Raw genomic sequence first — 14,314 nt, 5'->3', positions numbered from 1 at the left:
AGCCAAAGCTATTGAGAAGGATCGTTGCCATTTTGGTGGCACTGACTCTTTACATGGGAAAAGAATTTAGTTTTGAAGCACGAGTGAACAGTTTTGGGAGATATATTAGATTTTGCAAGTGAACAATAGTGTTGTGCTAAACTGTAAGACTGTTTTGCCAAATGATCTTAGAATTTTCAGAATGTATTTCCTGTTTCAAGAAATGAGCCAAACCAATGGAGAAAAACTGTAATGCCTTGTTTAGATGCAGGAGCATTTTGTTGATCATAAATGTTCTTCATCCTCTGTTCTACCACCAGAGGGCGCTATTGAAAAACGAGTGACGTGTTGTGAACTGAGAGGTGAATATCCCTTAGAATCTTTTTATTTGTTTGAACTCATTTTATTTCTTATCATGAAGCTTTCTTTTGCTAACCGTGTTCCTGTTCTTTCTATTCTACACTGGAACTGAAGCTGTTTGGAAAGATAACTTTGGTTTTTGGTTCTGATGATCTCCTTGATGATGTGTTTTCTACTTTGATATACTCATAAAGTCAGAGAAAAAAAGGTGAAAATCCCTTTTTTGTCTGTTTTTGAGACAAAATGGAGGGATTCTTAACCCTTGTTCTATCCTAGGCACTTTAACATTGGGAGTTGGGTCATCTAGACCCACTATACAGAGCTCTGAACCTTTTTTCTTCAATGATTTGTGATCTTCACTGGTGTCCATGGATTACATGAAATCTTTCCACCTTTATCCACCTTTGTCATGGTAGGGAGAACACCTCAATGTGGGGGGGGGGGGGGGGGTCATCTAAGATAGCACAAGGGTTAAACATTTGACATATATTTTTGGAAACAGCATCAAACACGATGGCGTAATCTTCATGAGTCACAACCAGATTGTATTTAGCATTGAATTCAGTACTTTCATAAATAACCAGTCGTGTCCAGAAGCTGACCCGTCCTCAGAACGCACTGACCTCGAGACTGTAAGAACTATGACGTCATCCTGCTCAGGTCAAAGACTCCGCTCCTAATCATCTAGCATTTGGTCCGGGAAGCCCACAGCCCTTCACAATAAAAGCATTCATCTGAGTTTTAACTTCTCTTTGATAAAGGGGAAACAACGAAAAATAAAATATGCTATAATTTACAGCATTAATATGGACGTTAATATTCCGTAAACAACAAAGAAAAGGAGAAGAAATGTTCTTTTAGGACGCACTAACGCTTCATTTGTGAGAAAGGAGGGCGCCTGTACATAAATGACAACAAATTTGTTTTAAAATGGTTGTAAAAAACCTTTGATTCTATATTAACACTAAAATAGAATAGAAAAACTCATTTTTACATAACAAAAAATAAACTAAACTTGACACAACTATTAAGTTGAACCCTAACAGGAAAGCGTTAGCCTCCAGAAATGCTCAGTTGTTCAGAAAAGCTTCTTTTTTTTCCCTAAAAGCGGACTCGGCTTTTATTTTGACAGGCTGCAGCGGAAGTGTGGGCGCGCGCTCCGCTTCAGCTGGTCGTCCGGGACGCGCCTGTCATTCTTAAGTCTCCTCCGTGCAGGACGCACGCGCCGCCGCTCTCTCTGTCAGCGGCTCGCGGCTTCCTCCGCCATGTCCTCCGTCACGTGCCGGGTCCAGTTCCTGGAGGACTCGGACCCGTTTGTCTGTACGAACTATCCCGAACCGCGCAGACCTCCGACCGTGGACCTGGAGGAGAACCTGCCTCTGAGCGAGCAGATCCCGGGGATCCACAAGCTGCTGCAGGCGCCGCATAGGGTGGGTCGGAACCGGGTTCGTTTGGTCCTTCAGGAGGCTCCTCTGGAGAACTTCTTCTGTGTCTGTTCAAACTTTAGTTTTGACGTTTGAACAGAACCAGTTCTAAGTGAAATAAGGCTTCTGGCTTTCTCCAGAACCAGGAGCGCAGAGCCTCGTCTGCAGCTCCAGGTTCTCCCAGGTCTGTGCAGCTGAGCAAGGCAGCTTTAGCACCTTCAAACTCTCTGAAACCTTCTCCTGGGTTTGGTTCCACCTGCACTCCTGGACCAGAGGGGTCCTGGTCTGCTGAGTCCAAGACGTTTGTCCGTCCAACTTACAGTCCTCAGACGGACAACCCGGATGTCCTCCCAGAAATCCTTCCTACCCACAATTCTTTGCAGCCACAGACTTGAAGGAGAGCATTGAGCTGCGATTCATCAAAGAGGTTCTCATGAAGGTCTTTCTGTTGGAGGTTCAGGCTTTTGGTCCGGCGCCGTTCTGTGGAGGAACAGCAAAACCGATCAGCGGTTCTCGGATCCGTTTACTCTGAATGTGTCAGAATCAGACGTTTGCGTGTCTGTAGTCCAACATCTGTAGTTGGGTTCTAGCTGCTGGTTCTTCCTTCATGAAGGATCTAGAGGACAGATGTTCTTCAGATGTTTCTGTGGACCGTAGTCCTGCAGATCTTCTCCTTCAGTTTCTGGAACCGGTTTTCCGTGTTTGGACTTTGGTGTGATGATCCTGATCTCGGATCTTCATCTCCTCGGTTTGGCCTTCGTTGCGTTAACATCTTGATTCACTGAAGTGTCGGTTCTCCTCGGTTCTTCTGCTGCTTCTGGTACCGCTCGTCAGCATGAAGCTGGAGCTGCTTCAGGTGCAGCAGAACTCCTGGTGGTACTGGTGGTCCTGGTGGTCCCGGTGGTTCTGGTGATCCTGGTGGTCCCGGTGGTTCTCGGTGCCGTGAGCACGAAGCCGATGTTCCTTGATCTCCAGGGTTCTGCAGACGAGCGTTCCGGTGAAGCCTCGTTGAAGGACAGTGTCGGGACGGTCCATGTTGGGTTGATGAGAACTTTTCTCTCTGATGTAATTCTGCTTTGAGCGTACGGCCACATTACCCAGAATGCATCAGTGCCTAAAGTAAACTTGAACGCGTTAGTGTGGAAATTTCACACAGAACTTTAAACTTCCTGTTACTTTGTAATTTCCCGTTCAAGGCGAAGATGGCGGCATAAACATGGCGGCACAGGGGGTCTTAACGTTAGCTCAGCTAGTGCGGGAGCAGGAAATGGCGGTTGCCTTGGATACGGCATGCTGGTGCCACCCCTCCCTATTCTACGTTTCGGCGACTACGAAAACTACAAAATGACTCGGCTAAACCAAGAAAGTGAGAAGACGTGAGTTTTTTTCCCCCCCGTCATGAAAGGAAATGGTACGTTCCTGTTAATGATTGTTTGGTGTGTAAACAGGCTCACTGACAGACAACAAACCTGCTCTTTGTTTGTAAACAATGGTTGGGGGGAGGGGCTTGATCGGCTTAATCTTTATTGAGTGTTAGATACGGAATGTAAATATCAGGAATCAAACCGGCGTCGGCGTTCTTGTCCCACCTGGACTTTAATGTTCAGCCACTAAAATCCGACATGAGGACACAGAAAAATCCCCTGATGGACGTGACCTTTGACCCCCTGTAGCCTCTGTGTGGAGTCTCTGTTTTTGGATCAGTCTGAGGATCGGAGTGACGGCTCCTGCTTGAAATGGTTCCGATCCAGGAGAGCAGAACGTTGGTTGCAGTCTGGTTCCGAGTCCTTCAGCATCTCCAGGTGCCACACGGTCCGTGGAGAACCCGCCTGGCCCGCCGGACCGACCCAACGAACTGAAGTTTTTGGCGAGACGCTGCGACTCTGGCTGTGATCCGTTATGACGGACGCTCTTCAGAACCAGACGGAGCTCTGGCGTCATGGCAACGGAACGTTTGGATTTTCATGGATGCAGAAAAGAGCAAAACCTTTTTTAATGAAAGAACCGGTGAGGTTTGGGGACGGACCTTCACCCCGCGAGCGGACCTTCCTTCGGTTCCTCTGGCCGCCAGAGACGTCTTGGATTGTTTGGAGGAAAGGGGCCGGCCTTACATTCACGCAGCCACGGCGGCCGCATGGCAGCTGGAGATGCACGTATGGGCAGACAAGGAATCGAACCTCCAACTGACCCCTGTTCCTCTGCCCCACAGCCAGATGTTCTTAAAGTTGAACTCTGTCACAAACCTGCAGAACTTCTGCTCAAGAGCACATCAGAAGTCTCTAAAGACCGGCATCTGATCCTCAGAACCGTCCGTCGGTTCTGAGGGTCTTTGTGTTTCAGAACGTTTCCCGTCTGGAGAACCGCTCGTTGCAGGGAGTCGGGTTTTCCTGACAGGAAGTGAACGCAGCAACGCCACCCTCCCAGAATCACTCGGCTGTGAGTCACTTCTTACGCAACAAGCCGTCTGCGCAGGCCAAGGTCCGCAGACGGCTGCGTCACGCCTCTGCCAGTAAATGTTGTTAGATCATTCCTGATTGTTGGATGATGATGATGATGATGATGAAGACATTCAGCAGTTTCTGCGGCTCCTAAACCGACAGTCAGATGTGAACGTGGCCATGACCTCTGACCCTGTTTTAGGAGACCACGCCCACTCCTGTCCTTTTGTCAGCTCCATCAGGAGACGAAGCCTCAGCGGTTTGGAGAACGTTCCTGTTGTTCCGACAGCGTTCCCTAAGAGATGGAAACCTTTGTCCTTTAGCTCCTCCCCCTAGAGATGGAAACCTTTGTCCTTTAGCTCCTCCCCCTAGAGATGGAAACCTTTGTCCTTTAGCTCCTCCCCCTAAGAGTTTGGCGGATCTAGAGGATAGCCAAAGATAAAATGTTTGTTGATGATGCAATGATGAGAGCATACATGTAACATAAAACAGCGACCTTCAGGATCCTCTGCAGCAGAACCGTCTCAGAACGGGCTCAGTCCGAATGATCCAGCAGAACTGTGGGCATCCAGAACGTGGTTCTTCAGAACCGGATATCCAGAATATCTCCCGTGTGGAAGGCGGCTTCATCCTGACGGGTCATCAGCTGTCCTGGTCCTCTGTTTTCCTGTCTCCTGGTTCTCCTGGTTTCTCTGTGGTTCTCCTGGTTTCTCTGTGGTTCTCCTGGTTTCTCCGTGGTTCTCCTGGTTTCTCCGTGGTTCTCCTGGTTTCTCCGTGGTTCTCCTGGTTTCTCTGTGGTTCTCCTGGTTTGTCCGTGGTTCTCCTGGTTTCTCTGTGGTTCTCCTGGTTTGTCCGTGGTTCTCCTGGTTTGTCCGTGGTTCTCCTGGTTTGTCCGTGGTTCTCCTGGTTTCTCCGTGGTTCTCCTGGTTTCTCTGTGGTTCTCCTGGTTTCTCTGTGGTTCTCCTGGTTTCTCCGTGGTTCTCCTGGTTTCTCTCTGGTTCTCCTGGTTTGTCCGTGGTTCTCCTGGTTTCTCCGTGGTTCTCCTGGTTTGTCCGTGGTTCTCCTGGTTTCTCCGTGGTTCTCCTGGTTTCTCTGTGGTTCTCCTGGTTTCTCTGTGGTTCTCCTGGTTTCTCTGTGGTTCTCCTGGTTTCTCTGTGGTTCTCCTGGTTTCTCCGTGGTTCTCCTGGTTTCTCTGTGGTTCTCCTGGTTTCTCTGTGGTTCTCCTGGTTTCTCCGTGGTTCTCCTGGTTTCTCCGTGGTTCTCCTGGTTTCTCTGTGGTTCTCCTGGTTTCTCTGTGGTTCTCCTGGTTTCTCTGTGGTTCTCCTGGTTTCTCCGTGGTTCTCCTGGTTTGTCCGTGGTTCTCCTGGTTTCTTTGTGGTTCTCCTGGTTTCTCTGTGGTTCTCCTGGTTTCTCCGTGGTTCTCCTGGTTTCTCCGTGGTTCTCCTGGTTTCTCTCTGGTTCTCCTGGTTTCTCTGTGGTTCTCCTGGTTTCTCTGTGGTTCTCCTGGTTTCTCCGTGGTTCTCCTGGTTTCTCTCTGGTTCTCCTGGTTTCTCTGTGGTTCTCCTGGTTTCTCCCTGGTTCTCCTGGTTTGTCCGTGGTTCTCCTGGTTTCTCTGTGGTTCTCCTGGTTTCTCCGTGGTTCTCCTGGTTTCTCCCTGGTTCTCCTGGTTTGTCCGTGGTTCTCCTGGTTTCTCTGTGGTTCTCCTGGTTTCTCTGTGGTTCTCCTGGTTTCTCTGTGGTTCTCCTGGTTTTTCCGTGGTTCTCCTGGTTTCTCTCTGGTTCTCCTGGTTTCTCTGTGGTTCTCCTGGTTTCTCCGTGGTTCTCCTGGTTTCTCTCTGGTTCTCCTGGTTTCTCCGTGGTTCTCCTGGTTTCTCTGTGGTTCTCCTGGTTTCTCTGTGGTTCTCCTGGTTTCTCTGTGGTTCTCCTGGTTTCTCCGTGGTTCTCCTGGTTTGTCCGTGGTTCTCCTGGTTTCTCTCTGGTTCTCCTGGTTTCTCTCTGGTTCTCCTGGTTTCTCTGTGGTTCTCCTGGTTTGTCCATGGTTCTCCTGGTTTCTCTGTGGTTCTCCTGGTTTCTCTGTGGTTCTCCTGGTTTCTCTGTGGTTCTCCTGGTTTTTCCGTGGTTCTCCTGGTTTCTCTCTGGTTCTCCTGGTTTCTCTGTGGTTCTCCTGGTTTCTCCGTGGTTCTCCTGGTTTCTCTCTGGTTCTCCTGGTTTCTCCGTGGTTCTCCTGGTTTCTCTGTGGTTCTCCTGGTTTCTCTCTGGTTCTCCTGGTTTCTCTGTGGTTCTCCTGGTTTCTCCGTGGTTCTCCTGGTTTCTCCGTGGTTCTCCTGGTTTGTCCGTGGTTTTCCTGGTTTCTCTGTGGTTCTCCTGGTTTTCTCTGTGGTTCTCCTGGTTTCTCTGTGGTTCTCCTGGTTTGTCCGTGGTTCTCCTGGTTTCTCCGTGGTTCTCCTGGTTTTCTCTGTGGTTCTCCTGGTTTCTCTGTGGTTCTCCTGGTTTGTCCGTGGTTCTCCTGGTTTGTCCGTGGTTCTCCTGGTTTGTCCGTGGTTCTCCTGGTTTCTCCGTGGTTCTCCTGGTTTCTCTGTGGTTCTCCTGGTTTTTCCGTGGTTCTCCTGGTTTCTCTCTGGTTCTCCTGGTTTCTCTCTGGTTCTCCTGGTTTCTCTGTGGTTCTCCTGGTTTCTCCGTGGTTCTCCTGGTTTCTCTCTGGTTCTCCTGGTTTCTCCGTGGTTCTCCTGGTTTCTCTGTGGTTCTCCTGGTTTCTCTGTGGTTCTCCTGGTTTCTCTGTGGTTCTCCTGGTTTCTCCGTGGTTCTCCTGGTTTCTCCGTGGTTCTCCTGGTTTCTCCGTGGTTCTCCTGGTTTCTCTGTGGTTCTCCTGGTTTCTCCGTGGTTCTCCTGGTGATGGTCCCGTCAGCCTTCCTGCTCAGCGGCTCCACAGTCCGCCGTCTGAGCGTCAGTGGAATCTGAAGCATCCTCTGAGGTTCTCAAAGTGCCGGTTCCACTTCTTTCCAACCTTTCAGACTCCCTAATTGTTACCATCACACCACAGGGCTGCAGCAAACGCCGGGTAGATCTACAGAGAAGATATCCACGGAGACATTCCATCCATTCTCTGCTGCATGGAGCCCCCCTCCCCCCGCCTGCTGGTTTGCTGCCTGATGGCGGAGGAAGTGGGCGGGGCCTGTAAACAGCAGATAAGCCTGGACGAGCAGACGGACGGACGTAACAGGCACCAGGGCGAGCAGATAGCGGCTCAGCAGGTCCTTCTGGCTGGTGTCGAGCAGCAGGACGTGTTTATGACCTCTGACCTCCTGTGAGGTCGGCTGGTTGATGGTTTTGATCAGTGCAGAACCGTCTGACGGTGGGTCTGGTTTGGTAGAACCGTGTCAGGTGCTTTGATGGTCCAAAAGCACGGGGACTTAAAATGAGGTGACGGACGCATGAATCACTGATGAATTGCATATAAACGGGACAATAATCACACGGGTCGTGTTCTACGGTGGTTCACGTGTTCTTTGTGTGGTTTTTTCGTATTTGTTCCGTGGTTTTTACGATGTTCATTCCTGATCCATCTGTGAAAATGTCACAGCTTTTCTCACGTCTCCTCATCGTTGACGTATTTTCATCCGTGCGGTTTGCCTAACGTGCGTAGCGGCTGTGGGACACGGCCTCTAAAGAGAGATGCTGCTGACGGAGGCAAAGGTCGGAAAGGTTTGGGGTTCCCCCGCTGGAGGCCGTCCTGCTCTTTTGCAGGAGTCTCTCTGTTCAGGAGGACGGAACACGGCAGAGGACGAGCGGCTCCATCTGACCTCAGCGTTTAGGCTGTGGGGTCATGGCGTCTTCTGGACATCTTCCAGTTGGGTGTTTGATTCCTGTCCCAGCAGGACTTGAGTTTAGTGAAGCGGCTTGTTTTCTGCAAACATGACTCAGCAGATCCTCCTGCCTCTGCATGATTGCTGACGGCAGAGAGATCTCGTCTCTGTTTGGTGATGGATTTCCATAAATGGTAAATCAGCAAAGACGCATCAGGATTCTAACAGGAAGCTGAAACGCCGTCCAGAACCAAACAGTCAAACGCTGGGAGGACCCGGACCCCTGGACGCCATGAGGGACAGGAAGTGATGCGACCTGTGATGGCCGGGTGACACGTCCTGGGACCTTTGATCCTTTGACATCCGGGATTTGCTCCAACAACCCCTGACAGGATCAGAGGCAGGTCTAAAAATGTACCCGAGCTGTGCTATAAAGTAGCTTTACTCTGCCTGCAGGGGAAAGTACTCATCTGAGTATAAAAGTACTGGATTTATGTCAAAGTACGATGCTGTGACTGCATTCTGGAAAGTACTCGAGTACTTCCCGCCTCTGCTCAGGATGGTCTTAGCTCGGATCTGAAGGGGCGGATCATCTGGGGAACTGAAGGAGGAACTGAGCGCCGGCGCTCGTCAGCTGAGGAGAATGCGGCCCTGCAGGTCCCGGCGCCCGGCCCGATGTGGTTCAGCTCCATGAGCCAGAGTCAGCGCGGTGACTCAGACGGACGGAAATACACGCTCAGCCTGAAACAGCACTGCTTACGGTGGGGGAGGGGCTGTGTTCAGCGGAGGAGACGGCGTGAGCTTTGCTCCAGGACGACAGCTGATGACGTCACGGCGAGCCTGGGAAGCCTCCTCTTCAGCTCGGGTTCGGAGGCGGTTCTGGTTGTCCTCAGAGGAATGTGAAGGAGCCGGTTTCAGTTCAGCCACTGGATCCGGTCCTCCTCAGTCCAAAGTCCAGTTCCCTGAGAACTCCTGAAGCTCCGCCCCCATTCATCCCAATACAACTCCCTTTGATGAAGAGGAAGAGCTCACTCCTGCAGTCATCTTCATCCTGGAGATGAACCAGAACCCAGAACCTCAGACTGATGGAGTTCTTGAGAACTTTTACAGATTGCGTATGTGTGCGTGTGCACATGCATGTGTGTGTCTTCCACCTGAAACAATACTACCCCACCCTTCTGCCCCTGCGTGGCAGCAGGTCATGGCTGTTGATGGGAGGTTCTCCTGTGACGTTCTTCAGCTGACCTCCTTTCTCCTCTTCCTCCGACAGCTGGAGGACTGCACCCTCCAGGTGAGTCCTGGCGGACACTACCTGGACCTGGACTTGTCTCTGGGCGAGCAGCGGGACGAGCTGGAGAGCTTCTACGACGACGTGGCGTGAGAGCGTTTTCTTTTTCTCCTCTGTAAACGTAGAACTGGAGGACGTCAGCATCTTCCTCCAGTCTGCGGCCTCCTCCTCCTCTGTCCTCCTCATTCTTTCCGCGCCTCCATGCCGTCGTTCTTTCCAAACACATTTTCTGAGGAACCGGAGCGTCTGATGTTCTGTGACGTCTGCTGTTTCCACAGGAATGGGAAGAAGCCGCTTCTGATCCTGAGGACCCAGCTCTCCGTGCGCGTCCACTGCATCCTGGGTAATTATGTGTGTGCATGCGTGTGTGCATGTGTGTGTGTGTGCGTGTGTGTGTGCATGGGTGTGTGTGTGCATGCGTGTGTGCATGTGTGTGTGTGTGCGTGTGTGTGTGCATGCGTGTGTGCATGTGTGTGTGTGTGCGTGTGTGTGTGCATGCGTGTGTGTGTGCGTGCGTGTGTGCGTGCATGTGTGTGCGTGTGTGTGTGAGTGCGTGTGTGCGTGCATGTGTGTGTGTGCGTGTGTGTGCATGTGTGTGCGTGCGTGTGTGTGTGCATGCGTGTGCGTGTCAGTGTGTGCATGTGTGTGTGCATGCGTGTGTGTGTGCATGCTTGTGCGTGTCAGTGTGTGTGTGCGTGCATGCATGTCAGTGTGTGCATGCGTGTGCGTGTGAGTGCGTGCGTGTGTGTGCATGCGTGTGCGTGTCAGTGTGTGTGTGTGCGTGCATGCGTGTGCGTGTGAGTGCGTGTGAGTGCGTGTGTGTGTGTGCGTGTGTGTGTGTGTGTGTGTGTGCATGTGTGTGCGTGCGCTGAACTCTTGTCTAAATAGAGTTCAATGGAGCAGAAATGCTCCTGCAGGTCTGGATGTGTGAGGAGGCTCTGAACCAGCAACCGGTCTGTCGACACAGTTCTGAGGCAGGATCAGCAGGGACAGTTATTGGTTGCCCGGGGGGGTAATTGGAGCCGGCCGGGCCGCTCCTGCGTGTGGCTGTGTGCGGGTCAGGACACGGGTGGCAGGTTTTGTGTTGTTGCGTCATCGACTTGTTTAAGCAACAGCAGGAAGGGGGGGTGGGGGGGACTGCCGCTGTGTGCAAACCTGGAATACCGCCCCCCGCAATTAAAAATAGAAAAAGGTTAACTGCTGTATCTGTAAGACTCCTGTGAGACACGTCACCTGGGCGGGGCGTGTCTCACAGGAGGTTCACACAACAGTTCAGTCCTTTCACTCACAGGAGTGAAAGGACTTTTTCTGAACCAGACTTCCTGTTGGGGCTGAATGGCAGCCTGTGCAGCAGCGGTTCTGTGGCGTTCATCAGCTGACGTTTCCGCTTCGTTAAAAACCTGTTTTTTAGTTTCAGCTTCTTTCTGGCCGAGTTCTCCCTGAAGCTGCAGAGGCTGAAGCTCTGCCTGTTTTATGGAAAATCTGCTGTGGAGTTTGGAAAGTTTCTGCCTGAGCTGTAATTCTGCTGGTGGTTTCTGCCTGCGGTTCCTCTGAGTCAGCTGTTTGGCTCTGGGAGGTTCTGACAGTCCATTCTGGAACCGCTGTGAGCCCATCTCCAGTTTAATCGCCACCCCCCCTGGGAAACAGAAGTTTCTGCCCCCCCCTTAGAGGGCTTTCTCGGTGCAGAACATTTGCTGGATCTGCTCCGTTCCTCTGCAGATCCTTCATGAAGAACGGGTCCTGGTCTACCCCCTACCCCCCCAGACCCCCCCTGCAGGTCACGGTGGCCCCTCAGCAGGAGCTGTGAGGTCACACATTCGTTCCAAATAGTTTCCTCCATGAAGCTGACGGTCCAAAGACACCATGTGACGTTTTTTCATGTAATGAGTGTAGAGGTTCTTCACTGTGAGCAGAACATTAGAGCACTGGTGTGAGGGGGGGGGGGGGGTGATAAACAGCCAAAATGTTTAGTATAGCTGCTCTACATTCTCCAAGCTATAAGATCAGACTTAATTAAATACATGTATATATTAATATATATGTTTGTACTGATTGACCTTTTTTTATTTTTCATTTTTATGTTTTGGCTCCAGATTTTGTAAAATTCAGCTGAAATACGTTTCAGGACAAAAAGGATTTTTAAGTTTCACAAAGTGATTCACCTGGAACGGCTTATGATCATGAGGCGGCGCGGGGATCACTTCTGATCACAGCATCTAAACGTTCTAGACTCAGGAGTCAAAGGCCAGGGGCCTCATTTATAAACGTTGCGTACGCACAAAAGAAGGCGTACGCCACTCTCTACACAATAGTTGAGATTTATAAAAAGCAAACTTGAAGGGAAAATGTGCGGTCCTTCACGCAAGCTCTGACCCAGGCGTACGCACAAAAACGGGTGAAATGAGAAACGGCGACGCCGTCGGCAGATGGAAGAAACACGTGAAAGTGAAAATGACAATACTGCCTCTCAGAAATAACATGAAGACTTCACAAAGCAAGTCTGACAATTAACAGCTACACAAACACCCGTTTGATCGATCAGCAGTGAAACAAACAAAAAAATCAAACGAAAATTACAACAGAAATTCAAATGAACACTTATTTGCAGAAAGAAAAGTGAAATATGTTCTGCAATATTGGCATGTAGTGCAATTCATCCTCATAAATAATATAGTTAACAGAACGAAATAATGTACAAAACTGATATTCTAGTCAATGTGTCCGTCTGGCGGAGCAGATATAGGTGCCGGCGTGCGGACGGACAGACGTACTAATTGTCCACTGGGGAAAGTTGTTTTCATAGTAAAACATGTCTTCATAAGCTACAGAATTATGGTATTCATGCATATGCCTTTAGTTTGTTTTATTTTTGATAAAACAATGTATGGCGTATGTCTCAACCATTCAGAAAGCAACAAGAAATTACATTTGCTGATCAATTTCACATTTCCACGTGGATTATTACCGACATCTGCAGCTTGTCAGATGTAATTAAATGGATGGAAATAAAATGCCCCATCACAATGCGTAATGATGCACAATGGCTGATCTTGCGCTCTTAGAAGATGTGGCAAATGGAAGAATTCGGAGTGAACGCATATTTAGACAGCAAGAAGACTTGCTGGCAAACGAGGACGAGCCACGGTCCGAGGTTGTGAGGCTACAGCATTTACGGCGTCTGCCACCGTTTGCCGCTCACGTGCCTTTTTGGCATTAGTAATGCCCACACTGTGCCCTCCAAACAACACTTTTCTCCTCTTTTCCACCTCGCCAACGATAACTTCTACTTCACATTGAGTGAAGTTACGTTTTTTTGATTTCCTCTCAGTGTTGCCATGGTTTCGCAATCAATGAATATTCATTTGTGGGCGTTTCACGGACTATTTATGGGCAACTATGGGCGTGTCCTTAAGCCTCAAAAGCTGCGCTGCATTTAGAATCGGTTGTGATTTATTAAGGGAAAGATGCGTAGGATGTGCGTGCGCACGGTTTTATAAATCCGAATATTTCTGTGCGTACGCACGTCCTATGTTTCATCCGTACGCCACTTCTGACGCAAATCCTACGCAAAGTTTTAGAAATGAGGCCCCTGGTCTTTAGTTCTGATTCTCTACTGATAACATTCTTTCATAGATTTGGCCTCTCTTGTTGGTGGGACGGGTTTGGGTTTGGTTTTTGAAAGGGAGTACAGTTATGGTTTAGTCGTTTTCGTCCCAAAAGTCCAAACTGGCCAAACATTGTTGGTGACCAACAAATACATGGAAGTTTGTCAGCATACTGACAAAGCAGAAGGGGGCAGGGGGGAGGAAAAGTCGATTCAAATGGAGGATCAGCAGATTCATGGGGGTGGGGGGTGAGTTCAAAGGACAGACAGCAGAAAGACTGAAGCATCTGTAGGGAGACGTGAAGCTCAGAATGTGCAGAATGGTGGACAGGAAGGTCGTTTCATCCGTGAAAGTCGATCAGTGACGGTTAAAAGGCTGCATTTCTGAACAGAAGGAACTTCAATCTATTGAAACTCAGATTTTTAAACTTTCAGCTGCAGTTTCTCTGATCAAAGATCTTCATGGAGTTTTTCTGCAGAGCTTTCAGCTGCAGCCATAATGACAGGAAACACCCTTCCGACTTTAGCGACTCACTTCCTGTCTATGAAAACTAAACAGGAATCATCCTTCCATCCGTCACGGCGTCTTCCTTTTTGATGTTGTCGCTCTGTCACCTATTTTTGTGGAATTTCACAGACAACACGTTTCCATGCCGGGAGCTCGCCAGACGCCATTCTGCTTGTTACGGTTAGGGTTAAAGGGGAAATTCTTAAGGTGGACAGATTTTCATAACAGATGCTGTCTGCAGATCCGTCTGCATGTCTGCGCAGGCATGAAACTGCAGAGCTGCTGCTTTCTGAGGTAATCAGAGTCTGAAACACAACAAACAACCAGGATTGATTGGAAGGAAGGACTTTGTTAGGAGACATTCATCTGCACCTTTTCCATCACCTGGAATCATTCAATCCGTTAAAAAAGCAAATTAAACGCTAAATTCAAACCCAGACAGTTTTCTGTTTTACTGAAGCGTTCAGCAGACGGATGTCAGGTTCTTAACCTGCGTTTATTTGAGGGGAAAAAGGTTGGACTCCCGCCTCTTCCTGTTTGAAAGAGTCATTTCCTGTGTCCTCTTGTTAATGGACGGTGATTATCTGGATCATTTGGGAAGAGTTTGGCTATTTTCTCTCATTCAGGCCTGTTTCAGTCAGAACAACAAAGACGTTTCCTCACATTCAGCCGTTTGTCGGCAGGAATGATGATAACCGTGACCCGAGTTCCCGCTTCTGCCGCCGCTGAGCTTTGGTTCAGGCTCTGGCAGGTCAGGAGGTCAATCCACTGTTTATTGATCAGCATTTTTCTGTTCAGCATCACTTCTGTTTTTGAAAAACTCTTCCTTGTTTCATCTTTTGAAGCGTTTTTAGGCTTCTTTAGAAAGAACTTCTTATCATTGTTAAACCAGTTTTCAGATGTTTAACTTT

The 14,314-nt window shown here is 49.4% G+C and overlaps 1 protein-coding gene across 7 annotated transcripts in view; it reads left to right on the top strand.

Moving 5' to 3' along the window:
- Positions 1-1,528: 1,528 nt before the first annotated feature.
- LOC101167600 (FH1/FH2 domain-containing protein 1) overlaps positions 1,529-14,314 on the top strand; it is a 40,019-nt gene continuing 27,233 nt past the window's right edge. For 6 of the 7 annotated variants that reach the window (XM_023953786.1, XM_023953790.1, XM_023953788.1 and 3 more), the window contains exons 1-3: positions 1,605-1,769; positions 9,274-9,380; positions 9,570-9,634. In XM_023953786.1, the coding sequence (XP_023809554.1) occupies positions 1,605-1,769; positions 9,274-9,380; positions 9,570-9,634 (337 nt within the window). Of the gene's footprint in view, positions 1,770-9,273; positions 9,381-9,569; positions 9,635-14,314 lie in introns of all 7 variants that reach the window. The other variant, XM_023953784.1, reaches the window with a different exon arrangement.

The sequence above is a fragment of the Oryzias latipes genome, chromosome 3, assembly GCF_002234675.1.
Source record: "Oryzias latipes chromosome 3, ASM223467v1".
Lineage (NCBI taxonomy): Eukaryota > Metazoa > Chordata > Actinopteri > Beloniformes > Adrianichthyidae > Oryzias > Oryzias latipes.
This window is presented reverse-complemented; position numbering and strand designations above follow the sequence as displayed.